Source organism: Mastigoproctus giganteus, chromosome 8 (genome assembly GCF_048544385.1).
Source record: "Mastigoproctus giganteus isolate SK-2022 chromosome 8, ASM4854438v1, whole genome shotgun sequence".
Classification (NCBI taxonomy): domain Eukaryota; kingdom Metazoa; phylum Arthropoda; class Arachnida; order Uropygi; family Thelyphonidae; genus Mastigoproctus; species Mastigoproctus giganteus.
Window position 1 is genome coordinate 230,007,296 of NC_143582.1, and position 16,146 is coordinate 230,023,441.

At 36.3% G+C, this 16,146-nt stretch overlaps 1 protein-coding gene across 1 annotated transcript in view; it reads right to left on the reverse strand.

Moving 5' to 3' along the window:
• Nucleotides 1-218: 218 nt before the first annotated feature.
• LOC150082407 (putative ATP-dependent RNA helicase DDX17) overlaps nt 219-16,146 on the reverse strand; it is a 151,212-nt gene continuing 135,284 nt past the window's right edge. The window contains exons 13-14 of the mRNA XM_090379269.1: nt 10,893-11,120; nt 219-727 (exon numbers count right to left, since the gene is read on the reverse strand). Coding sequence (XP_090235395.1) covers nt 360-727; nt 10,893-11,120 — 596 coding nt within the window. The 3' untranslated portion in view covers nt 219-359. The remainder of the gene's footprint in view (nt 728-10,892; nt 11,121-16,146) is intronic.

The window sequence follows — 16,146 nt, forward strand, 5'->3', positions numbered from 1 at the left end:
CAGGTGTGGAGAGGATGGCAATTATAGTAGTACAGTAAACAGTATTGCCTGCTATGCATATATACATCAACTCTGTAGCAAGTGCAGAGATATGAAGTGATTTCCCGACCGACTTTCTGAATCAAGAAGTGAGATATTGTGAATTTTCTGCATCTCTACAGTTTTCTGTGAAGCAAATTTGCATGTATATAACTATAAATAATCAAATGAACCAGCAATGAAGGCATGCTCAAACTGAAGGGCAACATTTTATTAAACAATAGTCAATACATTTATGCACAGTTACAAATAAATAATGTATCACAGTTTCGGTGAACATTAATTATACTACCAATTTAAAATATGATACTAAGTTGAAACTAAGATTGAAAGTATGTATGATTACTTGGGGGAACATATGGTTTTTGTGCACCAGTAAAGCTGTTTAATGACGCTGGAGTGTTGTAAGCACCGGATGAATTTTGTGGAGTGTAGTTATATTGCACATTCTTATTTAGGTTCCAGCTCTGTGCATTATTACCTTGAAACCCATTCTCATATTTTTTAATATTTCCATACTGATTGTTATTCATAAATCCATTAGCAGGAATGTTTCCATTTGTAGCTGCAAATTTTTTGTATGGATAGTTACTTCCATTCCTTGAATTAAAAGTGCCTTGAGATCCACCTCTCTTCCCACCAAAATCTCTACGCTTTCCTTGATTGCCATTTCTCCACCTGTTAAAACCTACAAAATTAAATGAAAATAAGGTCTTTCAAATTACAATATATAAAATAAAACTGAAATTAACACAGTAGCAATGCTTTGCCCATCCACACATTTTGTCTATTTGCTTTGCCTATTCCTCCCCTCCTCCCCACAGAATGATATACAAATTTAAATTTGGCAAAAAGTTTCAAATGTTCAGTATTACTTTCTTGCAATTAAGTAATGTTGCCAAATAATATATAACGACAAATAGCACGTTATACCACTTGTTGCTGTTTACCACAGAATTAAATGAAAAATTAAATTAATTTAAGAAAAAATCTAATGAAAACACATTAAGTGTACAAAAGTTAGTTAACGTGAATACATTAACCAACTTGTTTATACTTACCTAAAAAAACATTAAATTGTCAATTCTATTTATAGTATAAATATGAAAATTTCATAACAGTGATATAAGCACAAATTAAAGGTAACATGCACATGTTATGTTTTGCCAATTACACTTACTGCATAAACAACTAAACCTTATAAACAAAAGAAACATTAAACCACATCACAAATACAGAAAATACTGCTGTCTTTTTTATAGGTGTCTATTTTGTAAGGTGTGATTTACTCCTAAGTATCACCAAGCCAAAGCAAAACAACACTCTGACGGCACGAACATGGAGTTAAAACATAACTCCATGTTCGTCTATAATTGTTTGCAGTAACAGAAAAGCCCAATAAACTGGAAAGTGCTTTAGAAAAATATCACACATCCATTCAAAATCAATTCTTATAACACATGATAACAATGAAAGCGTAGTGCATTTTAATTGGTAACTAATACAATTTACACTATAAAAACGACCTTTTACAGAGTTATACATCATAAATTAACTTCTGAGGTCGTGGAATGAATTACCAAAAAACAGTGTTATTGGGTTCAACCTTATATTTTCACGATACAATGGTGTTCTGGAACGGATTAATATCGTAAAGCAGGGTATACTGTGTTGTATAGCTATGTGCATGGTTTGAAATGCAGTATTTATGAAGGTTTAACATTTATTTTTTGCAATTAATGTTCATATTTTTGATTTCATTGATACTTGGTGGGGGAGACTTTCTGGGAGAAAACAACAAATTTCCCCAGAGGATGCTGTCATCACAGATCATGCACAGGGGCAGCTAGCAATACTATTAATAGGGATAGGGGTGTACACCTGGAAACCGTTGTTCTTGGACGTGATGAACAGTTTCAGCTAGTGCACAAATGGAAAATTCCAACAGTGGAACCATATGACGTGGATCTGCTATATTTAAGGATGTGCCACACAGTAGACATATGCTGCTGAGGAAGGAAAATCAACAACAAAAAACTGCCGGTAGTATCTCATATCCTGCCATGTAATTAGCACCCTCTTGGCACTCTGCCATCCCAGGATGGTTTCCTTTTGTGGAATAAACAGATGATATGAAATTAAAATTACTGTAACACAGAGCGAAAACGGATACAAAAATAGATTTTGACAAGTTTAATAATGGGAAATATACATATATTAGATTAGATACATATAAACAAAAAGCTTTCGGTTGTTTTGTCAACCTTCCTCAGTTAAACTGACAGTTAAGAATGGAGCATGAGGGAGTGTACTGCCAATATTGTATGTGAAGTGCATGATTAACTGTTGGTTGTTGAAGCCTGTGGCTGTAATGCATGTGGACGTTGCCAGCGTTTGTCAATAGTCAGGATTGCTGTTTCGATGATAGGGTGGACCTGACACCCACTGTTCCTGTTGACTGAGGTATTGGAGCATTTGATGTTCAACGATTCTAACCAGGTGCGTTGGCGATAGTGGCGGGATTTATCTACAATCACGACATTGTGATGTGGGTCAATGTCGTGGTGGGTTGCCCAAACATGTTCGGCAATAGCTGAGTGCTCCACATCCACTAAGCGGATTGCTCTTTTGTGTTCGGAAAGGCGTTTTTCGAGCCGTCTCCCAGTTTCCCCGATGTGTGCTGGCCAATTTATCAACTTCCGGTCAGCACATGCGCGTAGCCATCTTCTTGCCACTGCACGAACCTTGCTAACTCGTGCCTGGACACACTAGCTCTGTAAATGAGAGGCGCACCGAAACTTGAAGTCAAAGCAGATCTCACGAAGTGTGGCTATCCCATCAATACCCTTGACAGGTGTGACCTACAGACACATGGCCACAGAAACATCCAAGGTAATGACTCAGCCGCAAGCACCTTTATCCCATACTACCCAAACCTATCACAACAGGTTTGTAGTCTTAAAATCACATGGGATAAAATGCGTACAACTCCCAGGCAGAAAATTACGATCCCTCATCTCTAAGGTAAAAACACGTCCCCACCTTACTACAAAGCACATTGGTCTACCACATCTCTTGCACTAGCTGCTACATCGGGGAAACGGCTCAAAAAATGTCTTTCTGAACACTAAAGAGCAATCCGCTTAGCGGATGTGGAGCACTCAGCTATTGCCAAACACGTTTAGGCAACCCACCACAACATTGACCCACATCACAATGTCGTGATTGTAGATAAGTCCCGCCACTATCGCCGACGTGCCTGGTTAGAATCATTGAATATCAAATGCTCCAATACCTCAGTCAACAGGAACAGTGGATGTCAGGTCCACCCTATCATCGAAACAGCAATCCTGACTATTGACAAACGCTGGCAACGTCCGCATGCATTACAGCCACAGGCTTCAACAACCAACAGTTAATCATGCACTTCACATACAATATTGGCAGTACACTCCCTCATGCTCCATTCTTAACTGTCAGTTTAACCGAGGAAGGTTGACAAAACAACCGAAAGCTTTTTGTTTATATGTATCTAATCTAATATATGTATATTTCCCATTATTAAACTTGTCAAAATCTATTTTTGTATCCGTTTTCGCTCTGCGTTACAGTAATTTTAATTTCATAATGAATCCAGAGAGCACAGGCCTCTTTAATCATAAACAGATGATAATAATAATAAAGATCGTTACCACAAAATATCCATTCAGAAATTTGTTTTGGCAGAAAATAAATTAGATGTGATTGAGTTTTGGAAAAGTTACACTATAAGAGATGCAACTTTCAATGCCACTGATGCCTGCAATGATGTTCCAGTTCAAACAATACAAAGAAGCGGGAATAAGTTGTGGCCAGAAATATATTGAACTGATACAAAAACCATTCCAAAAGAAACTGAATTTTGCTGCTGTTATGTTCGAATGTCCCTGGTTTTAAAAATATTTCAATGGAGGAAGTATGGATGCCGGAGGCAAAAATTTAGACGATGATGAAATTGTGCAGAGAGTGATGACAATTTCGGATGATTCTGAAACAAAAAGAAAACACTGCTGCTGATGTAACAACAAACATAATTAGCCACAGTGAAGCTGAAACTATGTTGTCAAAGTGTATTCAGTGGTTCGAGGTACAAGAAGTAGATGCTATGCAAGTGTTACTTTTGCATAAAATTCATAACATTGCCTCCCAAAAGGCTGAAGGGGTAATGAAACAAAAGAAAGACAACTTTTTTAGAAAGGAAATTAAATTATCAAATATTGTTCTCCTTAACTTTTTAATGACGTTACTAGATCAATGTAAGTCAAAATATTAAAAGTAGGTATGTAAGTAGATATCTGTACTATGATTTTTTTGATAACCCAGTAAAAAAAAATAATAATTAAAATTTAATTAAATTTCATTAGATTATGTATTTTGTAATAAAAGTTAGATGATCATGTCTATTGTGTGTATAATGGTTTTAATTTACATATTCTATTATCCGCCATGGTCTCGGTCCCTGGTAACTGAAGTTCTACTGTACCGGCTCTTGTATGTTAATTAACTTTTTCTACTGTTTGGAAATATTATTCATAGATTTGCTGATGATAGCACATAATCAGCAAAACTGAATTTTATTTCATTCCACCTTCAGGTTTGAGAAACCTTGCTATGCACAAACAGCTCCAACTTCTCAAATATCTGCCACAAATTCCATAAATACTGATCTACAGGTATTTCTCCAATAGGGCAAAGATAACTTAGTTAATTTCAATCCCTCTAAAACTGAGTCCTGTATTATATATCTTGCAAAAAGGAGTAACCTCCTTTTTGCAAGACACTGCTCCTTATCTTTGATGACAATCAGATCTCTAGCTTAGATCACACCTCTATAAGGGATTTATCTAACTTCTAATCTCTCCTGACACAAGGTGGTAGATGACTTTCATCACCTGGTGAAATACCACCACTTTGCTTATTGGAGGCTTGAAGTGGTGAAACCCATGTTTAGTCTGTAGAGCAAAGTTTCCGGAATCCCCCCTCCATACTTCTCCTTCAACCCATGCATGGTACTAACTACTACAGGTTTTGATACCTTTAGTGTTTGGGGTTTTCATAAAAAAAAAAAAAAAAATATATATATATAGCATCAAACCTCTGCATCCAAAATACTGGGTTTTCTTTTTTGCTCTCAGTGTTATCTTTCTCTTAAACCGTCTCACTCTATACAAATCTCGAATCCACCCTACTAGGGAATACTGTTACCACATCTTGGGTAGTGCACTCCTCTCTCTGACTTCTAATACTATTTAAAACAGGGCACTTATTAGGTTCATTAATGATCTATCCTAGGTTATGATCTATCTCTTAGTCTCTCCACTGTCTCATAAAACTTCTATTAGAATAAGTAGCGACCAACACCCCATGCTCCAGGTCGCTACTTACTAGAATAAGTAGCGACCTGGAGCATGGGGTGTTGGGGGTTTCAGGGACGGATGGCAGTCATCCTAAAATAGGTACGTATATGGGATGTGTTAGGGTAACTAGGAATAGGAGCATGTATAAGAAAGGATAGACAGGACAGAAAGGGAGGTGTTATGCTGTTAATTAAGAAAAACAAAATCAAAAGAAGTGCACCCAGTTGATATAGATAAACAGTGCACTGTTGAGTAAGTTTGGTGTGACATAAGCACTGCGAAAGCAAAAATAAGAGTAGGAGTGTGTTATAGGCCTAATGATTCGAATGAGTACAATGAACAATTATATAGAGAAATAGAGTGGGCCAGTAAATCAGAATGTCTTATAATGGGGGATTTTAACTTCCCAGATATTGACTGGAACTTGTGGGTTGGTCACTCACACACTAGTCAGACTTTTGTGGATTTATTGGATGATTGTTTTCTGCAGCAGTATGTTCGAGAGGCAACCAGAGAGAGTAATACTCTTGATCTGGTTATCAGCAGTGATCATTCGTGTATTAAGAATTTGCAGATAAAGGAACCACTAGGTCGCAGTGATCACAGTGTACTGATGTGGGATTTACTTAAAGATATAATTACCATCAGGGGTAAAGGAAAGGGTTTTTGCTTCCGTAAAGGTGAGTACAGTGGTCTCAGAAAGTTTTTAAATTCTGTACAGTGGGATAAACTGACAATGTTACCAACAGTAAATTCTAAGTGGGAAGCATTCAAGGAATTAATCGTAGAAGCTACTAAAAGTTTCATACCTATTAAGAAATATTGTTCAAGGCCTAAATGGTTATCAAATGAACTAATGAGACTCGTAACAGAAGAAAAATGCATGGGATGCATATAAATTATCAAGCGACTCAGAAGCCTATGGCAGATATAAGCTAGTCTGTAATCAGTTCACAAAAGAGGTTAAGGCAGGCGAAGGCAGAATACGAGAAACCCTTGGCAAAAGATGCTAAGACAAACAGCAAGGATTTCTTTACTTACATAAACTCTAAAAGGAAGGGGATGAATCTGATTGGTCCACTTGATATGATAGATCAACTGTTGATGATCCTGCCCAGATAGCAAACAAACTGAATGAATATTTTGCATCTACATTCACACACGAGGAGTTATTAAGGTTTGGAAATGGCAGGTTATCAAGTTGTAGCAGGATACTTAATGATTTTGTAATAACTGAGAGCAGCAAAGTGGAGGAGAAATTGTTGAAGTTAAACATAAGAAAAGCACCTGGGGTGGATGGGTTGATTCATTGATTTGGATTTTTTTGGCGCATTAGCATCTAAGGCTATAATGCGCCAAGACCAGGGGGTGGATGGGATCTATCCAGTTATATTAAAGGAGGTGGCAAAGCAACTAAGCAAACCCTTGGCCATAATTATGAGAGCATCCTTGGACTCAGGGGAGGTTCCCACGGACTGGAGATGTGCAAATGTATCTCCAATTCACAAAGGGGGATCGAAAGGTGACACAAGTAATTACAGACCAGTTAGTTTAACTTCTGTTCCGGGTAAAATAATGGAGTCACTGGTTAAACATGCATTGCAGGATCATCTAGACAAGACTGCAGCAATAATTCAGACACAGCATGGGTTTGTTAAGGGAAAGTCTTGTCTAACAAATTTGATAGGATATTATGATGTGGTTACAAAGGAACTGAATGCAAAAAATAATTTTGATATCATCTATTTGGATTTCAGGAAAGCTTTTGAGGGTTTTCTGTTGCCCAAGCAGACGTGGGCTTCATCACTCTAAAGAGCATTCCAAAGTGATATCCACTGTCATTCGCACCAGAAACTGAAGTGCATATGTGAAATGAATACCTGCATCACCATGCTTTAGCTGCTGTAGCATGTGCATCTTGTAAGAGCAGTACTGCAAGACTGATGCACTACTAGCCTTACAGTGGAATACAACATGTCCACTTCACGAAAAACAGCTGGCACACTTGCGCTACCACATGGAGTGACTTTATAAATCCATGACAGCCACATCTTCAACACCAGGAGTCTACTCATTTTCAACCTCTACCCGGTTGAACACCAAGATGTCCTATTGCTTCAAATTTTACAATCATTTTGCAGATAGCACAAACAGTCATAAGTCCATGCCTAATGTGCTTCTGACGCTGGAATTTTGATAGCTGCATTGTTGCCGTTCTGATAGTACTGCTTCACGAATAGTGCCTTTTCCTGCAATTGCTGGGGTAGTGCAGGCAAACATCTACTGTATGATTTTGAAAAGACTGCTTTGCTTTTATACAGTAAAGCTGAGTAGTGGTACTGTGGCAATAACTTACGATTATGCAAATAACGGTAAGTTATTTGCATACGCGTAACTAAGATAGTTATGCACCATACAGTGACAAATTTTGTAAATAATTTTTTCCCCCAATAAATGGCAAGTGCATTCTTTACTGTTGTCCAAATTTCTCTTCAGTACAAGCCTTAGAACTCGCCCCAGAGCCCTCTAACGTAGGGATACTTTAATTTTAACAATCCTGTGTGTGTGTGTGTGTGTGTGTGTGTGTACACAGCAATACCTTGCTTAGCATGGCTTCAAACAGCATGGGTTTCACTATACTTTGAAAATTCAGAGTATGTGTCTCATATAGCCTATACTCTGAAAATTCAGAGTGTGTCTAGGCTATTCATTCAGTAGCCTAGACACATACTCTACATATATGCTGCACATATGACAGAAGTCCCCTCAGGCAGTCAGTGGCAAGTGTCCACTTTTCTTAATTCCATCCTGACGAGACGACATGATAGCTTTTCAAACTTTTCATGTCACAATGTATTTTTTACCACTCTAAATACGATCGAAAATATATCTGCGTCTTGGTTATAAATCACTGCTAACAGCATGTTATGTTTGGCAGTATGTTTTTCCCCATTTGGCAAATGATTTCATTGGTTTTGAATCGCAAGTCAGACAGTTGCCGAAGACATTGTGAAGATCGGAAAAGACTTGGGATTCAAAACTTTGGACACTGCCAAAGCACATGACTGCACTGATCACATGCAAATAACTTAGATGATGCAACTCGCCTTGAAATTGATAAGAAAATTGCATATCAAGAAGAAGAAACCAATTCAGAAGTGGATAACACCGAAGTGGCACCAAAAGAATTTTTAACTGAAGAATTGAAAAGTTTTTCGGGGCTTGAATTGCCTGAGAGGCAATTATGAATGGAGATCCAAATGTTGGATGTAGCATCCAGATATGGCAACTTTTAAAAGATTGGATTCAATGCTACAAAGACTTGTATACTGAGAAAAAGAAGAGATGACTTCACCAAACTTCATTTTTATAATACCCAAATAAACAAAAGCTTTTTTCTCATCTCTCATGATGTTACCTTTTCATTATTAAAATTTTTGCAGTATTTTTTATTTCAAATCCTTTTAATTGGCTATCAAGTGCAAATTGTTTACAGATTTATTATAATTTGTTTATAGACTGTTTCTCTGGTACGCATTCATTTAAAAACCATTATAATTATACCTCAATAATAATTAACCTCAATTATACCTCAATAAGCACGGTTATACCTCAATAATAATTATACCTCAAACCATTATAATTATACCTCAATAAGCATGGTTTCACATAACACGGAACAGTTTTAGTACCAATTATCAGTGCTATACGTGGTATTGCTGTATATTTTTCTAAGGCATTGAAAATACTGCCTTTCCTCACTATTTTTTATTAAATCTTGACTGCTAGAAGTTTGGCTGGCATTTCTTTTACAATCTAAAGTACCAGTAGTGAATACCAAAAATGAAAAATAACACATTCAACCCGGATAAATGAATATAGGCAGTTCCCACTTTACAAGTTCCCGGGTTTTTGAGCTTTTTTTTTTTTTTTTTTTTTTCCAAATATCACAACATTAATTGCAATAACTTCTAAACATTCATAAATACAGCATTTAAAACCACACGCATAGATATATAATAATACATTAATTCTGTGTGCGCGTTTATTTGTTCGGGCAGAGATAAAGAGGGAGGTCCAACTCTTAATTTTTGGAAAGAATTCCATATTTTAGATGCAATCAAAATAATAAAATGAGCCTGGGACAAAATTACAAGGAAGAACACGAAGGGTATTTGGAATAAACTCTGTCATCAATTCCATGATAATTTTGAAGGATTTCAAGAATCAGCAGAGATCGTGCAAAATGCAACAGAAGAGGTCGTTAATATTGCTAACCAATTGCAGCTTGAAGTTTCTACAACTGATGTCACTGATCAAACACAATGGAGAGCTCATAAATGAAGACCCCATTGAAATTGCAAAATGTGAAGAGACTGGGGAAGATTTTAACAGCAGAAACTCCTGTTCATTGCTTCACTCTCAGGGGCTTGACGAAGTTTTTCACCACATAAAAAAGGAACTGAGATTTGAGTCAAGATTCAAATTGAGCGCAGTAGTAAAGTTGCTACAGATAGGGGAAGAGGGGAAAAAAAAAAAAAAAAAAAAAAAAAAAACACTATTATGCACGCTATCATGAAATTTATAAAAAGAAAGAGAAAACTGTCTTGGAAACGACTCTAGAAGCATTTCAGAATAAGAAGACTCCTTGTGCTTCCAACAAATCAACAAGTGTTGAGCCAACTGAGTGAAGCACCATCAACAAGTGTGCATTTAGTTGATGGTGGCGATGAAAAATAAACATTCTTTAACTTTTGCATGACATAATTTCTTTATTATTATAATTTCCTTGATTTTAAAGGCTATGTTATCATTTCTTTGGATAAATAATATCATTGTCTAAGCTTGTTGACTTTTCTTTAACATTACTATGTTCAAATTTCACTGTTGATAACATAACCTCTGTTTTCAACATTACGTTTATGGGATATAAATTCCCGCTTTCCGAGCATGCGCTAGGAATGAAAAACTCGTAAAGTTCAGGAACTACTTGTACTCATGCAGAATCTGTGCATGAATAACCAGAAATTAATGTGAACATTCAGAGATGCCTAATTGAAAAATAACTTGATCAGAAACAGCATGTGAGTATGCAACTGAATTTTTTGGATCATCTGAATATGCAAAGGTTACTGCACACTCAGATGAATGTAGTTATATATTTAATGTTTCAGTGAAGACAAGTAGATTTTAAAATTATCCTTTAAGAATATTACTGAAACTGGCAAAATACAGTGGAATAGCTAAAGTTAGCTAAATAAATTAAAGGAAATTTTAAAAAAATTAAATTCACAGCAAGGGAGAGAGAGATATGGATGAGATGAAAGCTAAAAATACACATCCCCACAAACTTCTGACTATATACTTATTAACATACTAAAATTTAAGATGATAAGATTTTGTTTCACAATCTCCAATAAATTTCCAAGAATTACTTTATCTAAATATAAAACTTACTTCTTCCAATTCTGCACATACTCAACTCTAGTAGTTTGGGATTTACTTCCTGATTGGCCTCCTGAAGTACAGAAATCAAATCACCAGCCTGTCTTCCATTTGAAGCTGTGAACAGTGTATAGGCAGTTCCAGATCTATTGCTTCGCCCAGTACGCCCGATGCGATGAATGTAATCCTCAGAGCAGTTTGGATAGTCAAAGTTAATGACATATTTAATGTCATCAACATCTAAATAGCACATGATGAAAAAACATACCATTTAGTTATGATGTAGAAAACGAAATATAGCTATTGTAATTTTCAAAGATTGTCAAAGAACATTTAAAATTATCACCTATACAAGTAAATACATAGGCCATTTATGCAAGCCAAAATAATTAATAAAACAACAATAACAATAAAAAAATTCCCATCTAAAGTAATTTTAAACAGTTTCTAGCTATGCTTTTTCAGTGCAAGCCGAAAATAACTATAAGAAAATCATCCCTTTCTACTTGAAAATATTCAGATTTTTGCAAGTATTGAAAGAGGATGACAAAGAATGCAAAAAGATCCTATTAAAAAAAAATAAGCAGATCAGTTTAAAAAGTAAATTTAAAATATTCCAATAAAGGATTTTTGTAAAGAAATCCTTAATTTCAATATAAATGTTCACACCATAGGTTCTCATAATTTAACAGGAGTCAAAATACTATTGGCAAATGGCGTCATGCTGTAAGGAAGGGACAACAGAAGTTTATTAAACTAACAGGGAGCTAAATGATTTTGTAATAGAGCAAAGTAGAGGAGAAATTGTTCAAGTAAAACGCGAAAAAGGCACCTGGGGTGGATGGGATCTATCCAGTGATATTGAAGGAGGCAGTGAGGGAAATAAGCAAGCCCTTATCCATAATTATGAGAGCATCCTTAGATTGAGGTGAGGTTCTCATGGACTGGAGATGTGCAAATGTATCCCCAATTCACAAACTGGTACAAATAATTAGACCTGTTAGTTGAACTTCTGTTCCAGGGAAAGTAATGGAATCACTGGTTAAAGAAGCATTGCAGGATCATCTAGACAAGGCTGCAGTAATAGTTCAGACACAGTATGTGTTTGTTAAGGCTGCAGTAATAGTTCAGACACAGTATGTGTTTAAGGGGGGGGGGTCCTGTCTGACCAATTTTATTAGATACTACAATGTGGTCACAAAGGAACTGGATGCAAAAATAATTTTGATATCATATACTTGGATTTCAGGAAAGCTTTTGACACTTTTGCACATGAAAGGCTGATGATTGAGTGGGATAAGACAGTGATAATCAGTAGACACTGCTCTTCGTGAACTTCCACAGGGTTCTGCGCTGGGCCAATTGTTGTTTTGTGTATTTATCAATGACATTGATGAAGGTATACCAGGCTTAATATCCAAGTTTGCAGGTGATATAAAGTTTGACAGGGTTGTTGATGAGGATAACAGACAGAATGCTACTGCAACAGGATCTAGAAAAGATCTAGAAGTGGCAATTGAAGTTTAATATTGACAAATGCAAATTACTGCATATGGGTAGCAGTAATCCCAGAGTAACATACCAATGGTGCAGTACTACACTCAGGGAAGTGGAGAATAAAAAATACTTGGGGGGTAATTGTGCAGTCAGATATGAAGTTTTGAGAGTGCAGACAGGCAACAAAAGTAGGTTGTGGGGCCTTGTCAATGACATACAGGAATTTTGTGAGCAGGGATAAGGAGTTAATTATCCCCTTGTATGAGGGAATGGTCAGGCCACGCCTTAAGTACTGCATCCAGGTCTGGAAGCCTCATTTTATGAAGGATGGAGTTTCTAGAATGAGTACAAAGAAAGGCAACAGAATTGATGAGAGGAAAAAAAGCTCTTACCAAGAAAGGGCTTAAGTTTTGCAAGTTACAGAATCTGGAGACTAGGCACATGCGAGGTGATGTGATTGAGCAGGCTCAGTGCTGAAGGGATTCCTCCACTTGCTCAGATTACAAACCTGAAGGGGCATAGATTCAAATTGAGGAAAGAGTCGCAGAATAGATGCGTGGAGGTCTACGTTCAGTCAGCAGGTAGTTGATAGCTTAAATAAATTTAAGGCTGAACTAGGCAAACATTTGGAGTGACCGGATGGGCGAAATTGGGAAGGTTTTTTGGCTGATGCCGTATTAAGCTTGCTTTCTTGCATCATATGCCACCACTAATTCTAAGGAACTAACAAATCAAATTACTATGTTACTCTCTTTCTGAAAGTTATGCTACTTTCCAATAAATAAAATGAGTGACAAAAACAAACACACATATATCAGGAGTTAGCGATTTATGAAATCTGGAAGGAGACAACTGGTCAGCCAAATACAAGAATTCTTAGTGCATTTTTTAATGCCAAACACCACAATTTCAGTTGGCATGACAGGAATTAAACCATTTTTAATGGTAGATGAGCACAATATCATACTCATGCAGTATATGCTAGCCCATGATAGGTTAAAAAAAAAAACACATCATGCAAATTCCTTTAGCATTACAGTCTGCCTTTAAATTTATCACCTTCACAATGATTTGTGCTGGCATTCTACTACTGCTTCCAAATATGAAACCACAAAATACTAATATGCCAAACTAAAAGAAATGTGTTCGAAATTAGTGCAATACCAGAAACTTATTGTGTAGGAAATTTGTTCTGCTGTAAACCACCATGGCCACAATAAATAAATAAATGAATATTAAATCCCACAATTTCAATAAAGCATTTTTTTTTTTTTTTTTTTGGTGGTTGTTGGCACATCGGCTTCTGTGGCCATAATGCACCTCCCAAGGTTTTTGCAGTACTTTGATCCAAGCCAGAGGCAGGATTCAAACCCACGACCTTTGGGTTGCCAGGCAGGCACTTTACTCACCTGGCCCGGTCGGCCAATAAAGCATTAACTATTCTATTTATTATCTCAATTCTGCAAACTTTTGCATGAAAGTTACTCATGAACTACATCTACCTATTACACAATATATACAGGAAGGACAGACAAAATGGAAGGGGGTTATGCTCTTAGTTGAGAAGCATATTAAGCAGTGCGTCCAGTTCACATGTGTGACCAGTGCAATATTGAGTTAGTTTGGTGTGAGATAAGAACACAGGAAAACAAAATTGAGTGTAGGAGTCTGTTATAGGCCTAATGACTGTGATGAGTATACCAAACAGCTATAAAGAGAAATAGTAGGCCAGTAATTCAAAATGTTTTATAATTGAGGATTTTAACTTTCCAGTTGTTGATTGGAATTTGTGGGTTGGTCTCTCACACAACAGCAAGACTTGTGGATTTATTGGGTGACTGTGCTCATTGACAGTAGAAGGGGGTTGAATCTTATTGGGCCCGTTGATGTCAAGAGGTTAACTGTTCATGACCCTGCATGGGTTGCTAACAAATTGAATAGATATTTTGCATCAATATTCACACATAAGGAATTCTTTAGGGAAAGGGATGCCAGAAGTTTATCCTATTCCAATGAGGAGCTAAATGACTTTGTGATAAAAGAAAGTGGAGGGAAAATTGTTGAGGATGGACATAAAAAAAAAAGGCACCTTGGGCAGATGGATCTATCCAATAATCATTAGGGGAGGTATCAAAAGTGGTAAGCAAAATTTTAGCCACTATTATTAGAACATCCTTAGATTCAGGGAAGCTAATGGACTCGAGATTGCAGTATGTACTACTAGCAAAATCTAAAAACCATTCATGCAATGAAATAATATTTGAAGTGACCTTCAAAATGTAGTTATGCTTACCAGTGAAAAGCAGTAAGTAATGTGTGGTAAGCATAGCGTATTTCAAACAGATCATGATAGACTAGATGCAACACATTTTGGGTGGCAAACCCAAGGTGGCTAATAAGGTGGATTACCCTTAGAAACACCTAAGGGTAATCCACCAAAAAAAGAAGGTAACAATAGATGTGTGTAAATTTGTATTCAGCTTTAGAGTTATAATTAGAATAAGGTTTCAGCTGGTTTTGTGGAAGCAAGTAGCTTAACACCTACTCTGTTAGGCACTATCTACTTTTTCCAATGCCACAGAAAAGCACGCCAAGGCATGGAAGGTTAAGGAAAAGTTTTTTTTTTTTTTTTTTTTGGTTGATATATTAGCATGATCCTGCAAATACTAATATGAGACAGTTAACTGATCAACAGAAATCAGCAATGCTTCAAAAGCACTGAACATGTTTATGCTGTATATAAAATGCTGTGTATTTATAATTTAAAAATGCAAGTATTTATAACTTTATTTATAGGTATTTGTGCCTAATACAGATTACAGCACTGGAAAACAATGGGTTTTAGTGTTCTATGAGGAGTAAAAGTTTAAATAATTCTATGCTGACATTGTTTTATAAGCACTTGGTGAATTTATTTCAGATACATGCAATGAAATATTTTTGTCCCCAAAATTTGTTTCTAAACTGTGAGAAAATCTTGGTCTGGTGCAGTTACAGAAAACACTAACTCATATCTCACAATTCAAGCAGTGCACATAACAGACAGCTGCACTTAGTAATCTATTGATTTATGAGGAACTATGGTATGAATTGACAAAGGATTCCTCTAGAAGTTCAGTATTTTAGTGCTATAAATTTAGCTTTTTTTTTTTCCCCAGGAGCATTAGCAACTAAGGCCATATTGCTCCGGGGATATGCGGTGGTCATTACCTAACCTTTCCGCATCCTCCGTATTTGGTGGTCACAGGCTTGAATCCCAGTTTAATCAAGAAGCGTGTGCTACGCACTGCTGCTCCTGCCCATCTGGCTATGGAGGCGCCATATATATATATATATAAATTTAGCAGTTTTATTTCTAAACTTATTTCGTATAATTTTAGTACCAAAATGTGTACACTCTTCTCTCTACTTCAAAGCATTTACACTCATTTGTAAAACTTTTGTTCATATATATACTACTCCACACTACTCTTGCTCAATTTTTTGAAAATTCACTTTTGACATTAAATTATTGGGTACTGCCGATCTTATAAGGAACACATTTATAAACTACCCATGCATATATTTAATTACTGAAATGCTTTTAATAGCCAAAATTGTCAGCCATAGATAAACTGTAACTAATTCTGAATCACCCTTGTAATATGATAAAAAGAAATAACTAAGGTAGTAGTTATATTTTATAATTCTCTATAAATTTTACAAACTTGACAACCCAAGTAAAACTAATATTTTCACTTTCTGCTAGCCACAGTATCACCACAGTGCA